General features: G+C 46.6%; 1 protein-coding gene across 2 annotated transcripts in view; it reads left to right on the top strand.

The window, feature by feature from the left end:
- COL6A2 (collagen type VI alpha 2 chain) overlaps positions 1-25,156 on the top strand; it is a 90,460-nt gene that overhangs the window by 14,993 nt on the left and 50,311 nt on the right. The window contains exons 2-3 of one of the 2 annotated variants that reach the window (XM_068245253.1): positions 15,238-15,299; positions 21,160-21,256. In XM_068245253.1, the coding sequence (XP_068101354.1) occupies positions 21,169-21,256 (88 nt within the window). In that variant the 5' untranslated portion in view covers positions 15,238-15,299; positions 21,160-21,168. Of the gene's footprint in view, positions 1-15,144; positions 15,300-21,159; positions 21,257-25,156 lie in introns of those variants that run through there. The other variant, XM_068245254.1, reaches the window with a different exon arrangement.

Below are 25,156 nucleotides of genomic sequence, written 5' to 3'. Positions count from 1 at the left end.
TTCTGGGTCTGGAAAGCTTTCCCCAAGTTCCTCTTAACCATTCCCCAAATCTCCCTCAAAGCTCTCTGCCAATCCTCCAAGGCTGGGAATGGTGTAGATGCCACAGGTAACGGGGCAAACTTGGGTGATCTTCCCAACACTACCTGAAATGGGGAAAATCCTGAAGAGAAACTTTTCAGGTTGTTGTGCGCAAATTCCGCAAATGGCAAAAATGTTACCCAATCGGACTGAGTATGTGCGACATAACACACACATGGCCGAACTAAGAGCGCATGGCGCGCTGTGATTGGCCGAACGGGTCACGTGGTTCGGACCCGAACGCGCTCTGATTGGCCGAACTGTCACGTGGTTCGGGTAAATAAGTACCCGAACCACGTCATATCTCCGCCATTTGTCTGTGGGTTTAGCTTTGGGTAGGCAGGCATAGTAGTTCGCGCTCCAGCCACGCTAGCCAGGGTCCCCCCAGTCATTGTGTGTCGCTGCTGGGAACAGTAGTACACTGCTCGCTCAGCCACACTATATAGCATTGTGTTTACTGCCACTCTGTGTACCTCGCTCAGCCACACTATATAGCATTGTGTTTACTGCCACTCTGTGTCTGCTGGGAACAGTAGTACACTGCTCGCTCAGCCACACTATATAGCATTGTGTTTACTGCCACTCTGTGTACCTCGCTCAGCCACACTATATAGCATTGTGTTTACTGCCACTCTGTGTCTGCTGGGAACAGCAGTACACTGCTCGCTCAGCCACACTATATAGCATTGTGTTTACTGCCACTCTGTGTACCTCGCTCAGCCACACTATATAGCATTGTGTTTACTGCCACTCTGTGTCTGCTGGGAACAGTAGAACACTGCTCGCTCAGCCACACTATATAGCATTGTGTTTACTGCCACTCTGTGTACCTCGCTCAGCCACACTATATAGCATTGTGTTTACTGCCACTCTGTGTCTGCTGGGAACAGTAGTACACTGCTCGCTCAGCCACACTATATAGCATTGTGTTTACTGCCACTCTGTGTACCTCGCTCAGCCACACTATATAGCATTGTGTTTACTGCCACTCTGTGTCTGCTGGGAACAGTAGTACACTGCTCGCTCAGCCACACTATATAGCATTGTGTTTACTGCCACTCTGTGTACCTCGCTCAGCCACACTATATAGCATTGTGTTTACTGCCACTCTATGTCTGCTGGGAACAGTAGTACTAGTAGTACATGCTATCCGCACGCTTCTTGTCCTCATGCAAGGCCTGGGTTGTTGTGTCTGAAAGCGTGGCCTTCTCCTCCTGCGCCTCCTCCTGTTCCATCACGTGTGCTGCTGCTGGGTTAGCGTTGCCGGTCCCTGTTTATGGAACCTCATATCTTTATTACATTTATGACTGCATGGCGGCAAAATGCATGCTATCCGCACGCTTCTTGTCCTCATGCAAGGCCTGGGTTGTTGTGTCTGAAAGCGTGGCCTTCTCCTACTGCGCCTCCTCCTGTTCCATCACGTGTGCTGCTGCTGGCCTGGGTTAGCGTTTCCGGTCCCTGTTTATTGAACCTCTCATCTGTATTACATTTATGACTGCATGGCGGCAAAAAGCATGGCTATATCCGCACGCTATTTGTCCTCATGCAAGGCCTGGGATGTTGTGTCTCAAAAAGCGTGGCCTTCTCCTCCTGCGCCTCCTCCTGTTCCATCACGTGTGCTGCTGCTGGGTTAGCGTTGCCGGTCCCTGTTTATGGAACCTCTTATCTTTATTACATTTATGACTGCATGGCGGCAAAATGCATGCTATCCGCACGCTTCTTGTCCTCATGCAAGGCCTGGGTTGTTGTGTCTCAAAAAGCGTGGCCTTCTCCTCCTGCGCCTCCTCCTGTTCCATCACGTGTGCTGCTGCTGCTGCTGGCCTGGGTTAGCGTTTCCGGTCCCTGTTTATTGAACCTCTCATCTGTATTACATTTATGACTGCATGGCGGCAAAATGCATGCTATCCGCACGCTTCTTGTCCTCATGCAAGGCCTTGGGTTGTTGTGTCTCAAAAAGCGTGGCCTTCTCCTCCTGCGCCTCCTCCTGTTCCATCACGTGTGCTGCTGCTGCTGCTGGCCTGGGTTAGCGTTTCCGGTCCCTGTTTATTGAACCTCTCATCTTTATTACATTTATGACTGCATGGCGGCAAAAAGCATTGCTATATCCGCACGCTATTTGTCCTCATGCAAGGCCTGGGATGTTGTGTCTCAAAAAGCGTGGCCTTCTCCTCCTGCGCCTCCTCCTGTTCCATCACGTGTTCTGCTGCTTGTGCTGGGTTAGCGTTACCGGTCCCTTTTCCTGGAACCTCTTCTCTGTATTACATTTATGACTGCATGGCGACAAAAAGCATGTTACCTGTGCAAAGAAACATGACATTTTCCACATTTAAAAGATAGTTTTTCCTTTGAAACTTTACAATCAATTTTCTCAAAAACTATAAGCTCTTTTTCAAATATTTTTTTTCCTCTTGTACCCACTCCCAAGGTGCACATACCCTGCAAATTTGGGGTATGTAGCATGTAAGGAAGCTTTACAAAGCACGAAAGTTCGGGTCCCCATTGACTTCCATTATGTTCGGAGTTCGGCGCGAACACCCGAACATCGCGGCGATGTTCAGCGAACGTTCGCGAACCCGAACATCTAGGTGTTCGCCCAACACTAGTGGTAGCCTGATGAGAATGCAAGGTCCATATCCAGCTGATGGCAAAAAGCTTTCCAAAACTTTGATACAAATTAGACTCCCCGATCTGACACTACATTTTCCGGAATGCCATGCAGCCGGAAAACGTGCTGGATGAAGAGATCAGCCAACTCCTGGGCCGAGGGGAGTCCTTTTAATGGAACAAAATGAGCCATCTTACTGAATCTGTCTGCTACCACCCAAATGACTGTCTTGCCCTCAGACCTGGGGAGTTCTCCTACAAAATCCATGGACAGATGAGTCCATGGTTCACTTGGCACTGGTAAGGATTGTAAAGTACCCACAGGTGCCTGGCGAGAAGGTTTACTCCTAGCACACACTGCACATTCCCTCACAAACTCCTTACAATCTGTTGCTAATGTAGGCCACCAAGCACATCTGGACAGTAAATCCTGAGTTCTGGTGGCCCCGGGATGACCTGCATTCTTATGGGAATGAAACAGATGTAAGAGTTGCAGACGAAAAGGTAGTGGTACAAACATCACCCCCTCGGGCTTCCCCTCTGGAACATCCTGTTGGTAGGGACTCAGGGTGACTGTCCAATCCTTACAGGTCTCGGTAGCTGCCAGGACTACCCTCTGGGGTAGAATGGTCTCAGGGGCTGAGGGCTGTACTGTCTCGGGCTCGAAACACCTGGACAAGGCGTCGGCCTTGATGTTTTTACTGCCAGGGGTATACTTTATAACAAATCTGAATCTTGAAAAGAACAAAGACCACCGGGCCTGATGAGGGCTAAGTCTCTTGGCGCCCTCTATGTACTCCAGGTTTTTATGATCTGTATAAACTGTGATAGTATGCTCTGCACCTTCTAGCCAATGTCGCCACTCTTCAAAAGCTAATTTAATAGCTAAAAGCTCCCGGTTGCAAATATCATAGTTTTTCTCTGCGGGTGAAAACCTACGAGACAAGTAGGCGCATGGGTGGAGTTTGCCCTGCAAACCTGAGCGCTGGGACAATACAGCCCCCACCCCTACCTCTGAGGCATCAACCTCCACGATGAAGGGGAAGGTGACATCCACATGTCTTAAAATGGGTGCAGAACAGAACAGTTTTTTCAGTGTAGAGAAAGCAGAATGTGCCTCTGCTGACCAGTGGTAAGTATCAGCACCCTTCTTGGTGAGACTGGTGAGAGGCGAGACCACTGAGGAGTACCCCTTTATAAATCTCCTGTAGTAGTTGGCAAAGCCCAAAAATCTTTAGAGTGCCTTCAAAACCACAGGCTGAGGCCACTCCAAAACAGCAGAGACTTTTCCAGGATCCATGGAGAGGCCAGACGTAGAGATAATGTACCCCAAGAAGGCAACAGAGGTTACATCGAAGAGACATTTTTCCAATTTAGCGTAAAGCAAAGATGTTCCAACAGATTGGAAGAGAAGATCAGTATGTCGTCCAGATGTACTAAGATGTACTAAGACGAACTTCCCTAACACCTCCCTGAATACCTCATTAATCAACTCCTGGAAGACGGCCGGGGCATTACACAACCCGAAGGGCATCACCAGATACTCGTAGTGCCCGTCGGGTGTGTTGAAGGCCGTCTTCCATTCGTCACCATCTCTAATTCGAACTAGGTTGTATGCGCCTCTTAAATCTAGTTTAGAGAAAATCTTGGCGTTGGTAACCTGAGTGAATAAATCATCAATCAAGGGTAATGGATAACGATTTTTCACTGTAATCTTGTTCAAGCCTTGATAATCAATGCAGGGATGAAGGCCTCCATCTTTCTTTTTTTTTACGAAAAATAATCCTGCCCCTGCTGGTGAACGAGAGGGACGGATTAAACCCTTGGCCAAGTTCTCTTTGATGTATTCCTGCATTGCCAGTTTCTCAGGCCCAGATAGATTATAGAGGTGACCCCTAGGAAGCATACAACCAGATCTTAAATCGATGGGACAGTCGAAGGTACGGTGAGGGGGAAGTTTATCTGCTGATTCGGGACAGAATACGTCAGCAAACTCTGCGTACTGAGTTGGCACACCTTTAACCTGAATCTTGGTGTTTCCTACGGTTACTTTCGCTAAACAGTGATGATGACAATGGGTAAACCAGCTCGTTAGCTGACCTGAAGCCCAGTCAATCTGAGGGGAGTGAAGTTGTAACCATGGCATGCCAAGAATAATGGTGGAGGTTGCCATACGCAGGACCAGAAACTGTAGACTCTCTTTGTGTAGCACCCCAACACTGAATATCAACTCAGGGGTCCGAGAAAGGGGTTGTCTACTTTGCAGAGGAGAGTCATCTACCGCAGTGACCAAGAGCTGTTGGTCTAACGGGAGTAAGGAAATCCCCAAATTCTTTGCAAACTCGTAGTCTATAAGGTTAGCCGCTGAACCAGAGTCTAGAAAAGCTTCAGTGGGAACAGTCTGACCCTCCCACGTGACAGAGCAGGGAAGGAGCAGACGATTATTGTTTAGAGGTAATAACTGCGCGCCTAGGGTATTACCTCTGACTACACCTAGGCGGCAGCGTTTCCTGACTTTTTAGGACAATTCTGTACCTTATGACCCTCCTCTGCACAGTACAAACAGAGTTGTTCTGTTTTCCTGCGATTCTTTTCCACCCGTGTCAATCTTAAATGTCCAATTTGCATTGGCTCTGGCGTAGGTGACACGGGTGGAGGAGAGGCATAGCAGACATATCTTACAGTATTCTTACCCCGGGTTTGTTTTTGATAGCACAAACGGCGATCAACCCGTACTGCTAAAGAGATTGCCTCATCAATAGATTTTGGTTCAGGGTGTCCCAACATCAAATCAGAAACTGCGTCTGATAAACCTGATAGGAAACAGTCTAACAATGCGAATGACCCCCACCTAGCTGACACAGCCCACTTCCTGAACTCAGCTGCATAAACTTCTACCGGATCTTTACCCTGACGTAAAGTCTTAAGCTTCCACTCAGCGGTGGAAGCAATGTCCGGATCATCATAAATTATGGCCATAGCCTTAAAAAATTCCTCAACTGATGACAAAGCCTCATGCCCTGCCTGGAGGCTATTTGCCCATGTTTGTGAGTGCCCTGACAAAAGGGTCTTAATAAAAGTAATTCTCTGTTACTCAGATACCGATAAATTGGGTCTCAACTCAAAATAAAACAATACTCGATTTCTAGAGTTCTGAAAGTCAGATCTATTGCCAGAAAACCTTTCGGGTACAGACATACGCAAGTCTGTAACTGGAGAAGATCGCACTGCATTCACAGCCGTTTGAAGGACTTGTATGGACCCAGACAAAGCGGTAATCTGGGTCTGTTGGCCATCCAACACCCTGATGAAATTCTCCACCGAGGTGGTTAGTCCATCAAGATGGCTGTTGAGTGCGTCCATGTTGTTTTTTGGGTCTGCCGTTCTGTAACGATTGGTGTCACCACACAGAGAGAATCTGATTATTGATGACCTGCAGAATCATCAGCAATACAGATGTATACCTGATTATGGATGATCTGCAGAATCACCAATAATAAAAGTATGACTAACCTCTGGACACCTAATAAAGTGTAAGTGTTTGGTGCAACTGTAGGCTATCTCCCGAGGCGGGAGACACAGATAACTTTGGCCAGAGACCACCTGAGGAGCAGGTGGCCCTCGGCTGTGCAGGGACTATCTCCTTAAGAGAAGGGGATAGAGATAATCTGGCAGCCAGTGATTCCCTGGTAAACTGGGAATCAGACTGTACTGCAGCCAGGGGACTCCTATGGGATAGAGGCCACTGGCTGCACTGCAGGAAGGACTCTCTGAGGAGCAGGAGGTCCTTGCAGCTAACTGACACTTGGTGGAATAGTGTCACGGGTAGTACAGACAGACTGAACACTCGAGGGATGAGTGACAGCCAGAAGGGTCGGGCAGGCCAGGTCGGCAACACACGAGCAGATAAGGTACAAAGACAGAAGGCTGATTCAGTAACCGGGTACAGGCAAGGTTGGCAACTGGTAGGCAGATAGGCAGAGGTACCGAATCAGAAAGCAAGAGAGAGGTCGACAGAGCAACAGGTCATAACAGATATCAAGCACAATCCTAGTCTGAGGTGTGAGTGTAACGATTGTGGAACTTTCTCCGTGATCAGCGCACAACGCGTGCGCTGACACAGCGGAAATCCTCCACAAGCGTATATTTGCAGGCACCCAGCAAAAGGTGCTACGCACCCGTAGAGGGAAAATTCCTGTCGGCAGATGGCGCTGGGGAGTGCAGAGGAACCAATCCTCTGTACTTCCACAAATGCCAGACAGGAATTGTACGAAGCGCAGAACGCAATCGCAAGAGAGGCGATTGCGAATGAGACGAGCAAAGGGACAGGTTGTATGTGTGTGCGCCAACCTAGTCGCCACCCCGCGACAGTGCACACACAACAGCAGATATGAAACAGGAACGCGATCGCGAGAGGTGTGATCGCCAGACGTGACACAAGGCAGATCAGAACAGAATACGAGGTTAGCAAAGGCACAGCAAATCATACAATGAGGAGATGCGGAAAATAACAAACGCTAGCTAACCGCGAACACCGCACTCATTCGCAACAGTGCACGCGGTTATGCGCGGTCTCCACGTGATAAGCACAATAGAGACAAGCACGCCTAACTAACTATCGACAGACAAACATGAAACAGAGGACGCGAACGATTGCTTAATGCTTACCTCACCGAGCCTCCAGCAAGCGTTCGTAGCAGACAAGACAGACACACGAAAACAGGGACAAGCGAGAGATAGGATCCACAGCACTAGCGAAAGTGGCTAGCGCGATCCAGGTACAGAGTAGCAGAACAGAAGGATCCACAGCACTAGCGAAAAGTGGCTAGCGCGATCCCAGGAGACAGAACAGAAGGATCCACAGCGCTAGCGAAAAGTGGCTAGCGCGATCCCAGGAGACAGAACAGAAGGATCCACAGCGCTAGCAAAAAGTGGCTAGCGTGATCCCAGGAGACAGAACAGAAGGATCCACAGCGCTAGCGAAAAGTGGCTAGCACGATCCCAGGAGACAGAACAGAAGGATCCACAGCGCTAGCGAAAAGTGGCTAGCGCGATCCAAGGAGACAGAACAGAAGAGATAGCTGGTAGCAACCGCTGCACTAGCTATACTCCAAGAACAGAGATCAGAACCATTTTCTGTCGACCACCGCTGGGACAGGACAACAGCAACAGAACAAACAAACAGATAAACAATCCTAACTGCATTAGGGAATCTGCCTAGCACAGTTTCCAGGAATTACTCTAAGCTGATCTTCAAACAAAGAGCATGGCTGACACTCTCCAGCGTGTTTCACAGGAAGACTCCTTATGACCAGCCAAGCATTGTGGGAAACACATAGTACTTATAGTACACGCCTCCAATGAATGTGGCCAGGCAATTTGCATGACAACGTATGCAAATTCCTCAGCAAGCACAAGCTGCAAAACTGACAGAAGCTCTTCTTTCCAGAGTCCTGCAGCATGCAAACCTACACAATGGTCAAAAAGCTGCCTGCCTGCACAGGCAGCTGAGCAAATCATCACAGTGAGGTACTTGGTCTCGACACCCGGGAACTAGTCTGAAGAATAACACAGTATCCTATGCTTGGGTGTGAGGTCCTTGGTCTCAACACCCTGCAACTGGTATAAAGTATAACACAGCAATGACACAGTAATCCTAAGCTTGGGTGTGAGGTCCTTGGTCTCAACACCCCGGAACTGGTCTAAAGTATAACACAGCAATGACACAGTAATCCTAAGCTTGGGTGTGAGGTCCTTGGTCTCAACACCCTGGAACTGGTCTAAAGTATAACACAGTAAATAACAAGAGCGTAATCTGGCTAAGTGTGAATTCCCAGGTCCACCTGGTTCTAACACACTGTAGGATCTGACTGAGGTCTGAGTGCTCACACGTAAGTATTCGCAATGGCAGACAACCAGCAACTGACAAGCAAGATCTATATATACTACAGCGCTCCTCAGCGCCGCCCCCAGCCTCTCAGCCAATCAGGAGTTCCGCTGGGATCAGCTGATCGTCCTGATCAGCTGATACCTCTCCTGCTGGCATAAAGGTCCTGTCTTCTAGCGCGCGCGCGTAGCTCTCCATCTGTGTGCACTAGAAGGCCCAGGCAAACCAGACACATGCTGCTGTGCGGAAACAACCGGTCTGAACGCGGAGACAGCCGCCCCGCCGCCAGACCGTGCGGCGGCATCTCCGCTATTCATTACAATGATGCAATGTTATAAAAAAACACTATAGAACTGAAAATAAAAATATGAGAATGTCTTTGCTTCTAATGCTCTAGTAATTATCCACACTAAACAACCAATTCATAATATCGTAATTTTTTTTTTCACTTTAGTGCCTCTTTAAAAGGGAATAGATATGGTAGCCTCCATATTCTGCTCAGGGAAGCCCATGGTACTCATTGTGTCTACAAGTTAGATAGATATTGAGAATCTATACATTCCCAATGGAGTATCTGTGCCAGCTAAGTGGTGAGGTAGTGGGCACAGCATAGTGGATATGCACAAGGAGGAGTGCTCACACCAGCAGTGGATAATAAACAACTTAGGCTCCTAAATAAATATATATCAGAGTTTCCAGTGGAGATGACATGATGATGCACGGTGGTGACTCATACCAAGGATCACACAGATGTAAAATAACCACAGACTCTCTACACATCTGCTTACTAGTGAAAATAATGATTTTGCATGGATTCTATATGCTTCATGCATAAGAAAGTGATCACATGTAGTTAGCAATATAAATGAAGGAGATACTCCAATGGCTAATTAAAAAAGCAATTTATATTTAGAAGTGGTTAAATACAAACATGCTTTGGAGTTATCCACCCTTAGGTGCGCAAATGTCAATGAACAATGACATATTTATATTTACACACATCTATACCTCCCAATCCTCACCTCTGCTCAGCAGTGCCATGTGGTAGGCGTAGGTGCTGCAGGGCCTATTGGTACGCGAGTGATGATTATCCTGTTTTTCAATAAAATTCTGATCGGACATGTTGGAAAAATCTTTCCAACATGCAGGGACGGATCTAGGGGGGAGCAAGCGGGTCTCTTGCCCCAGGCGCAGTTTGTTGAATTCTTAAAAAGGCGGCAAAATGTGGATGGGGAATGGCAGTTTAGGCGCCAAAACCTGACCTTGCCCCAGGCGCAACTTGGGGCAACTTGGTCTAGATCCGTCCCTGCCAACATGTCCGATCATAGCTCTGCTAGCCACTGGTTTCTCATTGCTCAAGGCAGTTGAGACAATGGCCCATATGCAATTAACTTTTTCACCTGAGTTATCTCCTAGGAGAGAATTTTGATCTTCCCTTTAAACTAAATTTTCAGCATTTTACAATTGAAAAAGTACTCAAAAGTTGGTGAAAAAGTACTATCAAATATATTTTGAGAATCTTCTTGTTTGCTGGTGGCTTAAAATGCATTTTATGACAAACTAGCCAACCCGCGTCGTAGCATACGCCGCATCTATCTAATAGAGTACATGCCTCAACCTTGAAGCAAGAAGAAGTAGGCTTTCCATGAGAAAATATATGCGTGCTCAAACACCAAGTTTAACCCCAGCAAGTCTGGCTTTGCAAATCCGGCCTAATTGGCTATTCATGAGGCAATGCTCATGCAAATATGCATTTGCTTTTGCATGCCAAACTATGCAGGGTCCAAAAAACAATACCGCAAAGCGATCGCCCTGCGGGAATTAGTTCATGCTACATTAGCACTATCCAGGAGCACCACGGGGAGGCTTCCCAATGCCCCCATACAACCGGGGGGGGACCGCGGGGTCCCAGACTCTCTCACTGCCTGGGAACCACAGCGGCACCCCAGAGAGGGAGGCTGGGTGGCGCAGCCCCCCCCCCCCAAATGTGGTCAGCGCCGGGGAGAGCCATCCGCACCCACCTCCCAATATTAAAAACAGGCACTTACCTTAACGTCCATTGCGTCCTGCAAGCAACATGCACATTAACTTGGGGGCACCACATGAGAAAGGAGTGAAGCATGGGTCACCTCGAGCTTTAGAGCTCAGGGCTGGCTCACATACAACACTCCGGGGGGGGGGGGGAAGGACAGGCGCAGACAACTCACGTCAGGGCTCACACCACCGGAGCAAGCCATCCACCACCTGCCTCCAAAAGGATACAACTGCAAAAAATGCTTTCCATGAGAAAAATTATGCGTGCTCAAACACCAAGTTTAACCCTAGCAAGTCTGGCTTTCCAAATCTGGTAACTGCTCGCTGCTGCCTGGTAACTGCTTGCTGCTGCCTGGTAACTGCTCGCTGAGCACACAGCTCAACAGTCCGTGGAAAAGAGGCCTTAAACTTGGTGTTTGAGCACGCATAAATCTTCTCATGCAAAGTACTTCTTCTTCTGGCTTGAAGGTTGAGGCACGCCCTGGAAGCAGGGCACTACTTCTTCTTCTTCTTGTTTGAAGGTTGAGGCCCTGCTCATGCAAATATGCATTTGCTTTCGCATGCCAAACTATGCAGGGTCCAAAACACAATACCGCAAAGTGATCGCCCTGCGGGAATTAGTTCATGCTACATTAGCACTATCCATGCGTGCTCAAACACCAAGTTTAACCCTAGCAAGTCTGGCTTTCCAAATCTGGCCTAATTGGCTATTCATGAGACAATGCTCATGCAAATATGCATTTGCTTTCGCATGCCAAACTATGCAGGGTCAAAAAACCAATACCGCAAAGTGCTCTCTCACTGCCTGGGAACCACAGCGGCACCCCGGAGTGGGAGGCTGGGTGGCGCAGCCCCCCCCCCAAGCGTGGCCAGTGCTGGGGAGAGCCGTCCGCACCCACCTCCTAATATTAAAAACAGCCACTTATCTTAACTTCCATTGGGTTCTGCTACATGCGCATTAATTTTCTCATGGAAAGCATTTTGTGCAGTTTGTATCCTTTGGAGGCAGGAGGTGGATGGCTTGCTCCGGTGGTGTGAACCCTGGAGTGAGTTGTCTGCGCCTGTCCTCCCCCCCCCCCCCCTCAGGAGTGTTGTATGTGAGCCAGCCCTGAGCTCTATAGCTCGGAGTGACCCATGCTTCACTCCTTTCTCATGTGGTGCCCCCAAGTTAATGCGCATGTAGCAGAGCGCAATGGACGTTAAGGTAAGTGCCTGTTTTTAATATTGGGAGGTGGGTGCAGACGGCTCTCCCCGGCGCTGGCCACACTTGGGGGGGGGGGGGGGCGGCTGCGCCACCCAGCCTCCCCCTCCGGGGTGCCGCTGTGGTTTCCAGGTAGTGAGAGAGCCTGGGACCCTGTGGTCCCCCCGGATGTATAAAAAGGGGGCTTTGGGAATCCTCCCCGTGGCGCTCCTGAATAGCGCTAATGTAGCATGTAGCAGGGTGACCGCTTTGCGGTATTGGTTTGTGCATGCATTTGCATAAGCATTGCTTCATGAATAGCCAATTAGGCCAGATTTGCAAAGTCAGACTTGCTAGGGTAAGGCCTCTTTTCCATGGACTGTTGATAGGCAGTGAAATGCCTCTCAAACTCTCACAACTGCTCACTGCTGCCTGGTAACTGCTTGCTGCTGCCTGGTAACTGCTCGCTGCTGCCTGGTAACTGCTCGCTGCTGCCTGGTAACTGCTCGCTGCTGCCTGGTAACTGCTCGCTGCTGCCTGGTAACTGCTTGCTGCTGCCTGGTAACTGCTTGCTGAGCACACAGCTCAACAGTCCGTGGAAAAGTGGCCTTAAACTTGGTGTTTGAGCACGCATAAATTTTCTCATGCAAAGTACTTCTTCTTCTTGTTTGAAGGTTGAGGCACTTAGTCTATTATATATAAAGATTGTGAAAATATCACCTAGGAGAAAACTCAGGAGAAAAAGTGAATTGCATATGTCCCAAAGGCTCTTTTTGCCCATCTGTGCTTCTGAGTCCTAATCCTACATGTGTTTCTGAATCTGAACTTAGGCTCGGGTTCTCCTTAACCCTCCTGGCGGTCTATTAAAAACCGCCAGGGGGCAGCGCTGCCGTTTTTTTTATTTTCTTTTTTTTAAATCATGTAGCGAGCCTAGGGCTCGCTACATGATAGCCGCTGCTCAGCGGCATCCCCCCAGCCCCTCCGATCGCCTTCGGCGATAGGCGATCAGGAAATCCCGTTCAAAGAACGGGATTTCCTGGAGGGCTTCCCCCGTCGCCTTGGTGTCGGGGTGTGATGACGTCACCGACGTCATGGACGCGTGAGGTCTAAGTGAGTCCCGATCCACCCCTTAGAGCTGCCTGGCGCTGATAGGCCAGGCAGCGCAGGGGTCTAGGGGGGGGGGGGCTCTGCGGTGACGCGGATAGCGGCGAATCGGCGCGGGGCGGCGGCGATCGGTGTGCTGACGCAGCTAGCAAAGTGCTAGCTGCGTTCAGCAAAAAAAAATTACGCAAATCGGCCCAGCAGGGCCTGAGAAAACCTCCTGCGCGGCTTACCCCGACGTTCGGGGTTACCGCCAGGAAGGTTAATGGTGCTCATACACGGTACAATAAAAACGTTTGATTTTCCTGTTTATTCAACCAAAACGATTGAATGAAATTAAAGTTTAAAAGAATTTTTTTTTTTTTTTTTATAATAAAAAAAAAGAATGATTATCAGGGGCGTAACTAGGCCTCAACGGGCCCCCCCTGCAAAATTGCAGAGCGGGCCCCCCCTCTCCCTGGGGCCCGCTCTGGGCCATTTTGTGGGGGCTAGAGGGGTGGCAGCATGAGGGGAAAGCCTTGGCCACAGTCGGCGGGGAGAGGGGAAGTTCCCCCCCTCTCCGTCACCTCGGGGCTCTCCCCTCTGCGCTCCCCTCCAGCTAAAGGTATAGTGTGGGCAGCAGGCAGCGGCGGGCAGATACATACCTTCTGTACGTTCCACCGCATACTCCTCGCTCTAGCGTCTGACGTCACTTCCGGAAGTGACGTCAGACGCCAGAGTGAAGATTATGCGGTGGAACGCAAGGAAGGTATGTATCTGCCGGCCGCTGCCCACACTATAACATTAGCTGGAGGTGAGCACAGAGGGGAGAGCCCCGAGGTGAGGGAGGGGGGGGGACTTCCCCTCTCCCCGCCGACTGTGGCCAAGGCTTTCCCCTCATGCTGCCACCGCTCCAGCCCCCACAAAACGGCCCCAGGGGGGGGGCGGGCCCCCGCAGGCGCAGGGGCTGCAGGGCCTATTGGTATGCCAGTGATGATTATCCTGTTTTTCAGTAAAATTCTGATCGGATATGTTGGAAAAATCTTTTTATTCGATCTAACGGACTAATTGAACGAAATTATCTAATCAAAAAAATTGTACTATGTATGGGCACCATTAGATTCATTTATGCAAGATTTAACTTGTTCGAGGTGGCTGTTTGGGGCCATCTCAGCTAAAAATCTAGCATTTGGATTGGTGTCACCTTGGGTCACTTAAAGAGACACTATAAGGCCCCTATGGAATACTTACCTCGAGAGGGGGAAGTCTCTAGATCCTAATGAGGCTTTTCCCGTCCTCTTCATCCTCAGGGATCCAGCGCTGTCAGCCCCCGAATATCTGCCGACAAGTGCAGACATGGGCTTCAGTGCGCGGCAGTACTTGGGCTCCAGCGGAAATAGCGAGCTCGATCGGGTCTGCTCTACTGCGTAGGTGGCTTGGCAACCCGGTTTGCCTCGGCTATTTCCGCTGAGAGGAAGCTTGTACTGCGCTGCGCAGGAGTGCGGATAGGTAAATACTGCCGCACGCTGAAGCCCTGCCTCCGCTCTGTTGTGTCCCATGCTGTCATCCCTCCTCCCCTCTCCATACAAACAGAGCGGCTAGATGCATCTGCATGCTCTTTTGCAAGGACGTGTTGTCCTATGAATTAGGCAGATCCCTACAGGCAACAGTTATTGAAAATATATACATAGCGTTAAGCATGTGCGCCCGACTGCGCTCTCCAATTCCCTAATCCTTCAGCATCACTCCTACAAAACTTCATTGCTACCCATCGGTGATCACAGACCATTATGGATTTACTTTGAACATAAAAGTCCTCATCAAAGGTCACCACTTATGGCTAACATAAAGTCTCTACCTATATTTTATTAAATTACAAAAATGGGACTCAACCTAACATAAAACCTGCTACAAAAAGCTGTAGAAAGTTATCTCAAGTCCATTACTGACAAGTAGTTATCAGGATAGAAAAGAGCGAGGCTATATCCAAGAAAATGACAGCTTTCAGTGTACTGCCAGCTTGTGCTGTGATTTGTAGTCCCACAACAGCTGGAGTACATAAGCTCCTTGGTTGTTCACAGGAAATAAGTGACTCATCATAATCATTTGAGGAGCTAAAAGTACTAATCTAGAGAAAGGTTAGAGAATCAGACATTCCCTTCGCATGAGGCTAGGCTGGAATACCTGAACTCCTTATAGTGGATCCACAGCGCCACCCTGTGGCCACTGAGCCTAGTTATAATAACTGATGAGGTCTGGAAGGGGACGGCCCAAACTTGGAAAAAAGTTTTCAGAGAACTAGGGTGTAGGGAGCAAACGTTTCTCTCTGAGGAAGCAGGTCCTGTACTAAGAAGCGTCTTCTCTCTCCCCACAGAGGATGCACAGGTCTAGACAACAACTGACAATATAGAAGAGAGTGTTGCTGTTACCATCTGGGTAAGTGTCTCCATGCACCCTATATAGCAGTTGTATGTTTCTAATCCCCTGCTAGAAAAAAGAAAGAAAAAAGTGCACCATTCTGTGGATCAGCAGCTTATTGTTGCATTTGTATGTATTTTCTTTTATTCTTGGTGTATAAGCATATTGCCAACCCCCAGAAAATGCCATTGCTGTGCTTATTTGCGATTCCATTTTCAGGGAATAATAAAATGATCAGCATTGCTTTGTGGTACATAAAATAATATTCAAAATGCAAGAATCCACATAGGGTTAAGCTAAACCTAATTTTGACAGTTGTTACTGTAATTTCTATTTATATTACAAGTTGAATTTGTTCATCTCCTGTTTTCAGAACATGTCATTTGGGTGTGCTTATTTTCCATACAGACTGGTAACTGCTGTAATTTGGTCAAGTGTTGTACAGTGTCGGGGATACACTATCCTACACTCAAAAATATATATCAGACTAGATAAGACTATGCATTCCATATCATAAAAGGTTCTGATAGTGTACTTGTAAGATTTAGCTAAACTTCTATTGGACAGGGGATTGATTTGAAGGAAATTTATAGTGAAAATTACATGAAAGTTGTCATATCTGACCTCCTGAAAATGCATGCTGTTTGGTTGTCTTTAACTTAAACAGTTTCTGTGCCACTGATCCACAGCAGGCATGCAGATAATAAAGTTAGGGTTATGGTGAAAAGAAAAACAATCTGTATACTCAGTCCAGGTAAGATCGAATCCATGGTGTCCACACCCCAGCCTGTCAGCCAATCAGAATGCCAGTGATGGCAGCCATCAAATTCTCCTGAGCATAGGTTTATGTTGGGTACTAATGACACCTGTTCCTTAATAGAAATTATATGATAAACAACCATAAGCTTTTAAAATATGACATGGAGAAAGCATTGCAATTGTGGTCATTTTTTTTTTTTTTTTTTTTTTTTTTTTTATTGCTTAGGCAAACATACACCTATTCTCCAAATGTCACAAAATTGCTGATTTTATGCCCAGCTCCCTTATTACTTGTTTGTTCATGGCTTTGATCTTAGTCCAGTGGCTTTTATTTAATGACTTACTACCCAGGAAAAAGCCTTTCTGCTGTCTGTGTGATGTCAGAAGTACTGACCAGTGTGATTGGTTAGAATAGTCACTCACTAAGTATGGAAGTTGCAGGTTAAGCTTGACAGTCCAAATAAAAGTAAGCAAGTCTCATTTCTGTACAGACAGGTTCACTTTAATGTGAATCTGAAGACTGAAAGACTGACATTACCTATTACAGCAGGTACCCTAACTTGTTATGACTAGGGTTTTGGTGGGGCCTGGGGGCAGGTGAAGACACATTGTGTCCCTATTATTATTATTTATTGGATTTATATAGCACCAACAAATTGTACAGCACTGAACAAATAAGGTCACAGTCAATGATAATAGGGGTAACAGATACACAATACAGGTAATATGCAGTAATATACACAATGCTAGCTTACGCATTGGAAAAGTAGTCGCAGTAATTCTAGTTTACCTTATTCTGTGGACAGGATGCATAATCAAGAATTATACACAAGGAGGGAGGGCCCTGCCAAAGGCTGACAATCTAAAGGGAGGGGCGTTTTGTTTGTTGTATCCCGCTCTGTTGTATCCCCCTCCGTCAGTCACTTAAGGAATGGGGTGTGGGATTTGTGCCTTATGGGGAGTGAGAATAAGTGGGCTCTCACATACTGAGTGGCTGCAAGGAAGCTGTGTTGAGTGTTGTGGCTATAAATAATGTGACGTTGCTAACTTGCAGGAAGTGACATCACTAGAGACAAGACATGAAAGGAAAAGTATTGATAATTTCTTTTAGAGAACAATATTTGTGAGATGTAGTGCCCTGTACTGATTTCCTTTATTCTCTACATTTGTGGAGGCAGCTATATTCTCCCACACCTTAATTCTCTGTACATTATAAGTCAGTGTATTCTGTCATATCCATGGGTGATAATGCTATTGCTAAATTATTCCAGTACTCATGCTGTAGTTCTACAAAATACAATTGTGATCCTCATCCTGTTCATGATTCACATAGGCACCAGACACTCACCTGACAAATGCATGGGCATTTCAGTTAGCCACATTGCTTTGTGGCATGAGTGTAAGGGGGTGGGGCAAGTCCTGCCGAAAAACAGGAAACTCATGGCCAAATTATAATTACTGATTGGTAGAATAACTGCCTACAAATTTGTTTTCAAATGGCTCTGGAGTAAACCTGTGCAGTAAAAATTTAGCATAGCATGGTATAAAACATGACAAGAGTATATCATTACAGAAATATTTTTTTATTGCAGAGTTATACCAAGGAGAATATCATGCAAATTACTACTGTTGTTAAGAGTGTCAGGTGATAATAACCAGAAGTGAAGAGGAAGTCCCTCCCCCATGGCCTCTCTAGACTTCCTGTTAGTCCTTTAATGTGATCATGGTTTCACTTACTGTATTGCTAGGGAACTTTAGGAGTTTAGCTTTATGCTTCTTTTCCTGTTCTATGCATATTATATGGCCTAGTCTCCTAAGACACCACCTTCCATTTAAAACAGTAATGTATGTCTACTTCCCTTTACAAAAGGCACATACTTGTTTGTTTTACAAACCGGATTCAGAACACCACTGAAATAAATTAAGACAGGAATCAGGTAGGCACAGCAAGACTCACCCAGCTGACACACCTGGCATGTTTTTCAAGCATGACAGCTTTAATGGCATTTTATTTAGTAGGAGTGTACCTTTGGAGATATATAAAGCCTCTCATTGGCTGACTTCGCGGCACACTGTAGTGTTTGTGCACTTGCGTGGATGCTGCCATCTTAACTACTGTAGTTTTAATGTAAATAGATTGTCCAAACACCATGGCATACATACAAACACGATAAAACATTTTCTGAAGTGGGGAAGCTTTAGAATCCATGTCAAGTTTTATTGCTAAGCCATGTAAAGATCTACAATGACAGCTACTGATGAACAAATATTTATCTTACGGTTACTAGCCATATTTCCAACATTAGGTTTCACATGGTTCCTTTCAGAAGGGAATCAGCTCATCATATCTTTTTTTTCAAATCTGTGACCTACTAAACTAAGGAGGCCTCTAAGGCTAGATGAAAACTTGAATGGGACCCAGTTGCATGGCCATTACCTATCCCATCAGACTATCCTTCAACTTCTATGTTGATGCAAAGTGTATGGCTCAATGAGGGAGCATGGTTGTCCATCTTCATACCATAAAGTCAAGTCAACTTTGGGGCCTACAGGTTCTCATTATAAGCCTATTCTGTAATAGTAATCTAACAAGCATGGTGGTCATACACTTAAGTAGGGATGGCACGGCTTAGGAGAACTCATGGAGAAGCATGTGATCAGTTTGGTCAGCTGATAGATTTGTAAGGTCCTGATTTGCTGTGATGACTTCCTGGTTTAACACATGATCAGGACCAGCAAATCAGAGCCTTACAAATCTATCATCTGATCAAACTGATCACATGCTTCTCCGTGAGTTCTCCTAAGCAGAGCCATCCCTACACTTAAGGTGTGAGGAAACATCCAACCAACAGAATAGTTTTTGGTGGTCAGTTTGTTGCAAGTGCAGGCCTGACTTTATCTGAGCAACAAGCTATTGGCTGGGCCGCATATTGCCCTACTTTCTCCATAGGTCAATACTTGTAACTTGGCTGAGCTAAATGCGCATGATCTACCACTCCTGTCTAGCAGCCCGCCAATCACAGATGATGATGGTCGCTGGCCAAAATGGAGTGTCAGCACTTTATCAGCCATTTAATGTTTGTGATGTCACATCGCATTGCATGTGTGCTTGGCAGCACCAAATTGAAGCAATCAGTAGTCATCTAAGTAATTCATAGGCCTTATCTCCAACATACTAATAATCCACTAATCAACGATTTTTAGTGAGATTCCTACCTATGTAGGCCTCATACCACACTAGTGATTCCACAATAGAAGGTTTCTGAAGGGAGTGCTGTTCTTGCCACAACCATAGATTGTGCTCTTGTATATTGCTCTGTAGCATGGAATAGTGGAGGGTAAAATCTCATTGGGTAATGTGCACATAAATAGTTTTATTCTTCAGACCAGGAGGCACTGGTAATTTCAATAAATTATAGGAAATATGCTCTAAGGCAGGGGTGTCAAACTCAAATACAAAGTGGGCCGATTTTGTACACTGGGACCCAGTCGAGGGCCAACCTCGATGTCTACTGGCCACCTTCCTACCTTATAAAGTTCCCAGGTGTCTAATGGCCCCTCTCCAACCCCTGTACAGTTCCCTGGTGTCTAGAGGCCCCCATTCTCCCCTATACAGTTCCTTAGTGTTTAGTGCATTCCCCCTACCTCCCCGTATGGCTTCCCTGCTATTCTAGGGCTTTGCCTAAAATATAGCTTTCCTGGTGGTCTAGAGTCGGCCAAACATAATGCAAAGTAGGGAAACCATTTGAGGGCCAAATTGAATGGCTCCGAGGGCCAAATCTGGCCCGCGGGCCGGAGTTTGACATGTATGCTCTAAGGTAACTCAAGCACTGATTTTTACACCTGATGCTTTTTCATGGTTATTTGTTGTGATGACTGATATTGTTGCCATATTATTTATCATGTTTACTGCAGTGATGAGCAAAAATGCACAGGTAAGTCAGATTATGCTCATTGCTCACTAGCCGAAAATATGTTTTAGTTGGGGATGTGTGATTTAGCACTTTGACATGCCAGATCCTGAATGACGGCAGCTTTGGCCAAGGTAACACATTTTGTTACTTTACATTTTTATGGCATATACTTGAGCAATGGAACAATGGAACATTACATCCCTCCCATCTCAAAGCTTTTTGGCTTTACTTTGCTTTTTATGTGTCTCCCTCATGTAATCCAATACTCCCTACTTCATGGCCATGCTGAGTTGCTAGGATCCCAGCATCCCAAACCCCAATGAAAGGGGGGGGGGGGGTCTCATACACTGTGGCACTCCAATGGAGTCTCCATGATGACTATGATTTAGTCCCCTTTATGCCTACTCTTTATGTCCCCCTTATCCATCCATTATAATGCCCAAAGGTATTATTCTGGTGTTCCTCAATTACAGTCAGGGGTGTAACTAGAAAGGAGCAGCTCCTGCGATTGTACGGGGGGCCGAGATCTGTGGGGGGCTACAACGACTAACCTTCCCTTCCTCCGATACAGTGGACTATACCTCTGATCAGGTGTTTTTGTGGCTACAGGGGGCCCCAGAGCTGTGGGGGCCCCAACTTCTAACCTTCCCTTTCTCCGATACAGAGGACTATCCTTCAGATCAGGTGTTTTGTGGATACACTTGTTATGGGTGTGAGGATCATGATGGCCACATGTTTTATGACCCTTGCAAGACGTGCCCCCAGGCCGTGAAGGGCTCCGAGGGGAGACAAGGGAAGGGGTGTGAACTTTTGGGGCCCCCATCAAAGTTTCACTGGGTGTCCTATGAATTGTAGTTACGCCACTGATTACAATACTGGTAGTTTGCCACCAATAGTGCTTTTCTTTGTAATGCCGCTGTTGCAGTGCTTTCCCTTATAATAACCTCTTTCTAACGCTTCCTTGTACAGAGCCCTTAGTAAGTGCCCCTGTAACTTCGTTCTCCCTTATTCATTGTTCAGAAGATTCTATTGTAAACTGAGAGAAGCACAATGCTTCTGTATGCCAATATACACACACAATCAATAATATATACTGGTTGAGTGTTTGTTACTGCAGTGAATGTGGCTTATGTATTGCTGTATTTCCAGCATCAGTGTATCTATCTAATGTTTTCTCCCTTCTGCATTGTTTTGTGTTTCCCCAGAGAGCAGTCATGGCCCGGCCCCATGTGCTGTGTTTGCTGCTTGCCATCACATTTGGAACGCTATGGGCACAGAACGGTGAAGAAAAATCATGCACAGGTAACTCTCTCCTTTAAGGAGTGTATCAGAAATATTTTATTAAAGCCTATTCTTGGCACACTTCCTGTAGCACACTTTGCCATTGCTATAGGCTGCTATCATCAGAGAGATTCAGTCTGTAATGCCAAAAAGTGGAAGAATATCCAGCTGTTTCAAAGCTTTACACTCTTCTGTGACCTAAATGGGTAAAATGTACCATAGTGCTCATCAATGAACTCGGAAGACTGGGGTGCTACTAGGATCTGAAACGATCCGGGGCATGGGACACTTCCCCTTCCCTCAGCCCACACTTCAGAGCACAAGCAGACCCCAGAGACAGACAGCAGGTGACAGCGTAGCTGGCCTGTAGGTGTGGATCAGGTCATCTAGGCGCCTGATCTCATCAGGCTGCACCTAACTTGGCCACCACAACACACCATAATGTTAAAAACGGCTGTGGCAGCGCAGGGGGATTTCAGTCTCCAGAATTCACCTTCTGAATTATATATTGATCAGAGTTGTCATTATTTGTTTAGTACTGTTACAATTATTAGCATGACTTTTTGTATGATCAAAATAGCACTACACCATCAAAGGAACATTAGCTGAGTACTGTCACCCTCAAAGAGGAACTCCAGTGAAAATAATGTAATAAAAAAGTGCTTCATTTTTACAATAATTATGTATAAATGATTTAGTCAGTGTTTGCCCATTGTAAAATATTTTAAATCCCTGATTTATATTCTGACATTTATCACGTGGTGACACTTTTACTGCTGGCAAGTGATGTAGCTGCTGCTTGCTGTTTTGGCAGTTGGAAACAGCTGTAAACAGCTGTTTCCCACAATGCAACAGGGTTCACAGACAGGAAACTGCCAAGAGTATGTACTCAGAATTTATTTGTGGGAGGGGTTTCACCACAATATCAGCCATACAGCACCCCCTGATGGTCTGTTTGTGAAAAGGAATAGATTTCTCATCTAAAAGGGGGTATCAGCTACTGATTGGGATAAAGTTCAATTCTTGGTCGGAGTTTCTCTTTAAAAACAAGAATCATTCTTTAGCCTTAAGGTCTCCAAATCAAGGGTCCAGGATATATCTTTAAAAGGTTCCTGAACTAATGTGACATGGGTTGATTCATGGCAATTTTACCAGTACTTAAAGCGGATCCGAGATGAAAAACTAACTATAACAAGTAACTTGTCTATATATCTTATCTAAAGTTTAGATAGTTTACACATAAAATCTAACAGTAAACAGCTTCAACAGTATATGATGATTTCTTCCTGTGATGCAATGAGAGCCGCCATGTTCTGCTTGTCATCATTACACAGGTAATCCGCAACTGCATCTCCCCCCCCCCCCCCCCTCCTCCTTAGCCTGTGAAAAAAGCACTCCCCCCTCCCCTCTGCCTCTGAAATCTCTGGCTAGTAAACTCCTCCTCCTCCTACCCAGACTGAGCTCCCATAAGCCATTGGTACAGGAGTCTGAGTGCCTTGGTGTTTTGGAGAAGCGGTGGGTGAGGCTTGTTTAGTTTATAGGGAATTAGAGTATTAAAAAAAAAGTATTTGGCTTGAGGAATGCCCTATAAACTATATGTAAGGAACACAATTATGCAATGAATAAAAGTTCATCTCAGATTCACTTTAACACTAGTTACGTTAGTTACCTAGGTAGCAGAGCGCATGGGGCTTGAGTCACAAAAGAGTGCTAACACTTAGCACGCCCGTGCAAAGCTGCTTTGCACGTGACATCATGCGTATAAAGCTTTACGCACATAAACTAATGACTTCGAATGAAGTCATTAGTTTACGCGCGTTAAGTTTTGCGCGCATTACATTGCTTGAAAACCAGCTTAGAACGGCGTGCTAAGCATACACTCTAATAGGTTGGCACGCGAAGCGCCATAGTTATCACTTGCAAAGCGAACTTATCGGCGTAATGCGGCACGGTGGCATAGTGGTTAGCGCTCTCGCCTTGCAGCGCTGGGTCCCCGGTTTCGAATCTCAGCCAGGTCAACATTTGCAAGGAGTTTGTATGTTCTCCCTGTGTCTGCGTGGGTTTCCTCTGGACACTCCGGTTTTCTCCCACAACCCAAAAACATACAGATAAGTTAATTGGCTTTCCCCTAAATTGGCTCTAGACTATGATACATACACTACACAATACATACATAGACATATGACTATGGTACGGTCTAGATTGTGAGCTCCTCCGAGGGACAGTTAGTGACAAGACTATATATACTCTGTACAACGCTGCGGTAGATGTTAGTGCTATATAAATACTACGGTAAATAATAAAAGTTAACGCGCGAGCACTAAAACTTTGCATGCGCAACACGCGTGCAAAATGGCTTGCATGCAAGTTTGCACATGCAAAGCTTTTAGGCGTGATAACTCAGTTATCACTCTTTTGTGAATAAAGCCCCTGGTGTTCTAGCAACACGCACATTACGTACCAGCAGTGGCTGGATAGTGTAATAGGTAAAGGCCCTGCGTCTGACACAGGAGACCTGGGTTTGAATCTCAGCTAGGATTTGCATTATGCAGCAATAAATAGCTTAATTAGCATTGTTTGTAGTACCAAACTTTACTTTAGGAATACCCAGATAACTCATGGGGAGGGACCTAGAATTATTTATCAAACTTTACTTTATACTTCTGCATAGTGTACTAGTTAAGGGCTCTGCCTCTGACACAAGAGACCAGGGTTCAAATGTCGGCTTTTCTTGTTAAAGGGACACTTAAGCCAGAAAAAAAAGAGTTTTACTCACCTGGGGCTTCTACCAGCCCCCTGCAGCAGTCCTGTGCCCTCGCAGCCATTCACTAATCCTCTGGTCCCCCTCTGCCAGCTAGTTTCGTTTTTGTCAACAGGCTCGTCAGGACTGGCCACGCATAGATTTTTCCACATTCCCGACTGTAATTAGCGCTATTGCGGGCCGCAACGCGTACAAAAATACGTAATGCGGCAACGTGTATTTTTGTACGCGTTGCGGCCCGCAATAGCGCTAATTACAGTCGGGAATGCAGAAAAAGCTACCCGTGGCCAGTCCTGACGGGCCTGTCGGCAAAAACGAAACTAGCTGGCAGCGGGGGACCAGAGGATTAGTGAGTGGCTGCGAGGGCACTTACTTAAGGTTCACTTTAAGTAAGCCAGCACCTATTCAGCAAGGAGACCACCTAAGGCAAGACTCCCTTACACTGCTACTGCCTACTGAGTGCGCCCTAGTGGCTGAAGCTCAAGTGCTTTGAGTCCGCCAGGAGAATAGCACAATATAAATGTTATTTGTCTTGTCTAAAATCATTCAGGATCGATTGGGCCAACCAACAACTCTGTTCTCATACAATATAAACTGAATAATCGTATTCAAAATACAATTTTTCACTAAAAATTGTACAGTTAACCTCCTTGCCGGTTTTCCCGACCTGAGCTCGGGGTAGAAAAAAGAAGCTGTTAGCGGTGATCCCGAGCTCAGGTCGGGGTAGGCATTGCAGAGCTTTACTTGTAGTTGTGGAGTCCCGCACGCGATCTCGCTGCGCAGCGGGACTCCAGCCTCTCTCCCCGGCAGTGTGGGGTCTTTCCCTGGCCGCCGGGATCCCCCATGTCCCCGCTATTCTTCCGGGGACCCGGCAGCCAGTTGGAGCAGCGCAGCCGTGGTGGCAGCAGCAGAGCGGTGGTGGCAGCGTGACGTCATCGGGGGCGGGGCTAATATTGAAAACGAACTTCTCTATATTAGAGAAATATAGAGAAGTTTGTTTATATGTATATTAGCGCCATCTTGTGGGCAAAGAGAAAACTGCAGCACAGGAGCCCAGGAAGGTACTTTTTTTTTTTTTTTTTTTTGCTGCAGATCTCCCTGCCAGAATGATTTTTTTCAGGTTTTAGGGTCTGAAAGAGTGGAAAAAAATTGCACCGCTT

Source organism: Hyperolius riggenbachi, chromosome 7 (genome assembly GCF_040937935.1).
Source record: "Hyperolius riggenbachi isolate aHypRig1 chromosome 7, aHypRig1.pri, whole genome shotgun sequence".
Lineage (NCBI taxonomy): Eukaryota > Metazoa > Chordata > Amphibia > Anura > Hyperoliidae > Hyperolius > Hyperolius riggenbachi.
Note: the sequence above shows the minus strand (reverse complement) of the source record. Positions and strands in the feature narration are given on the sequence as shown.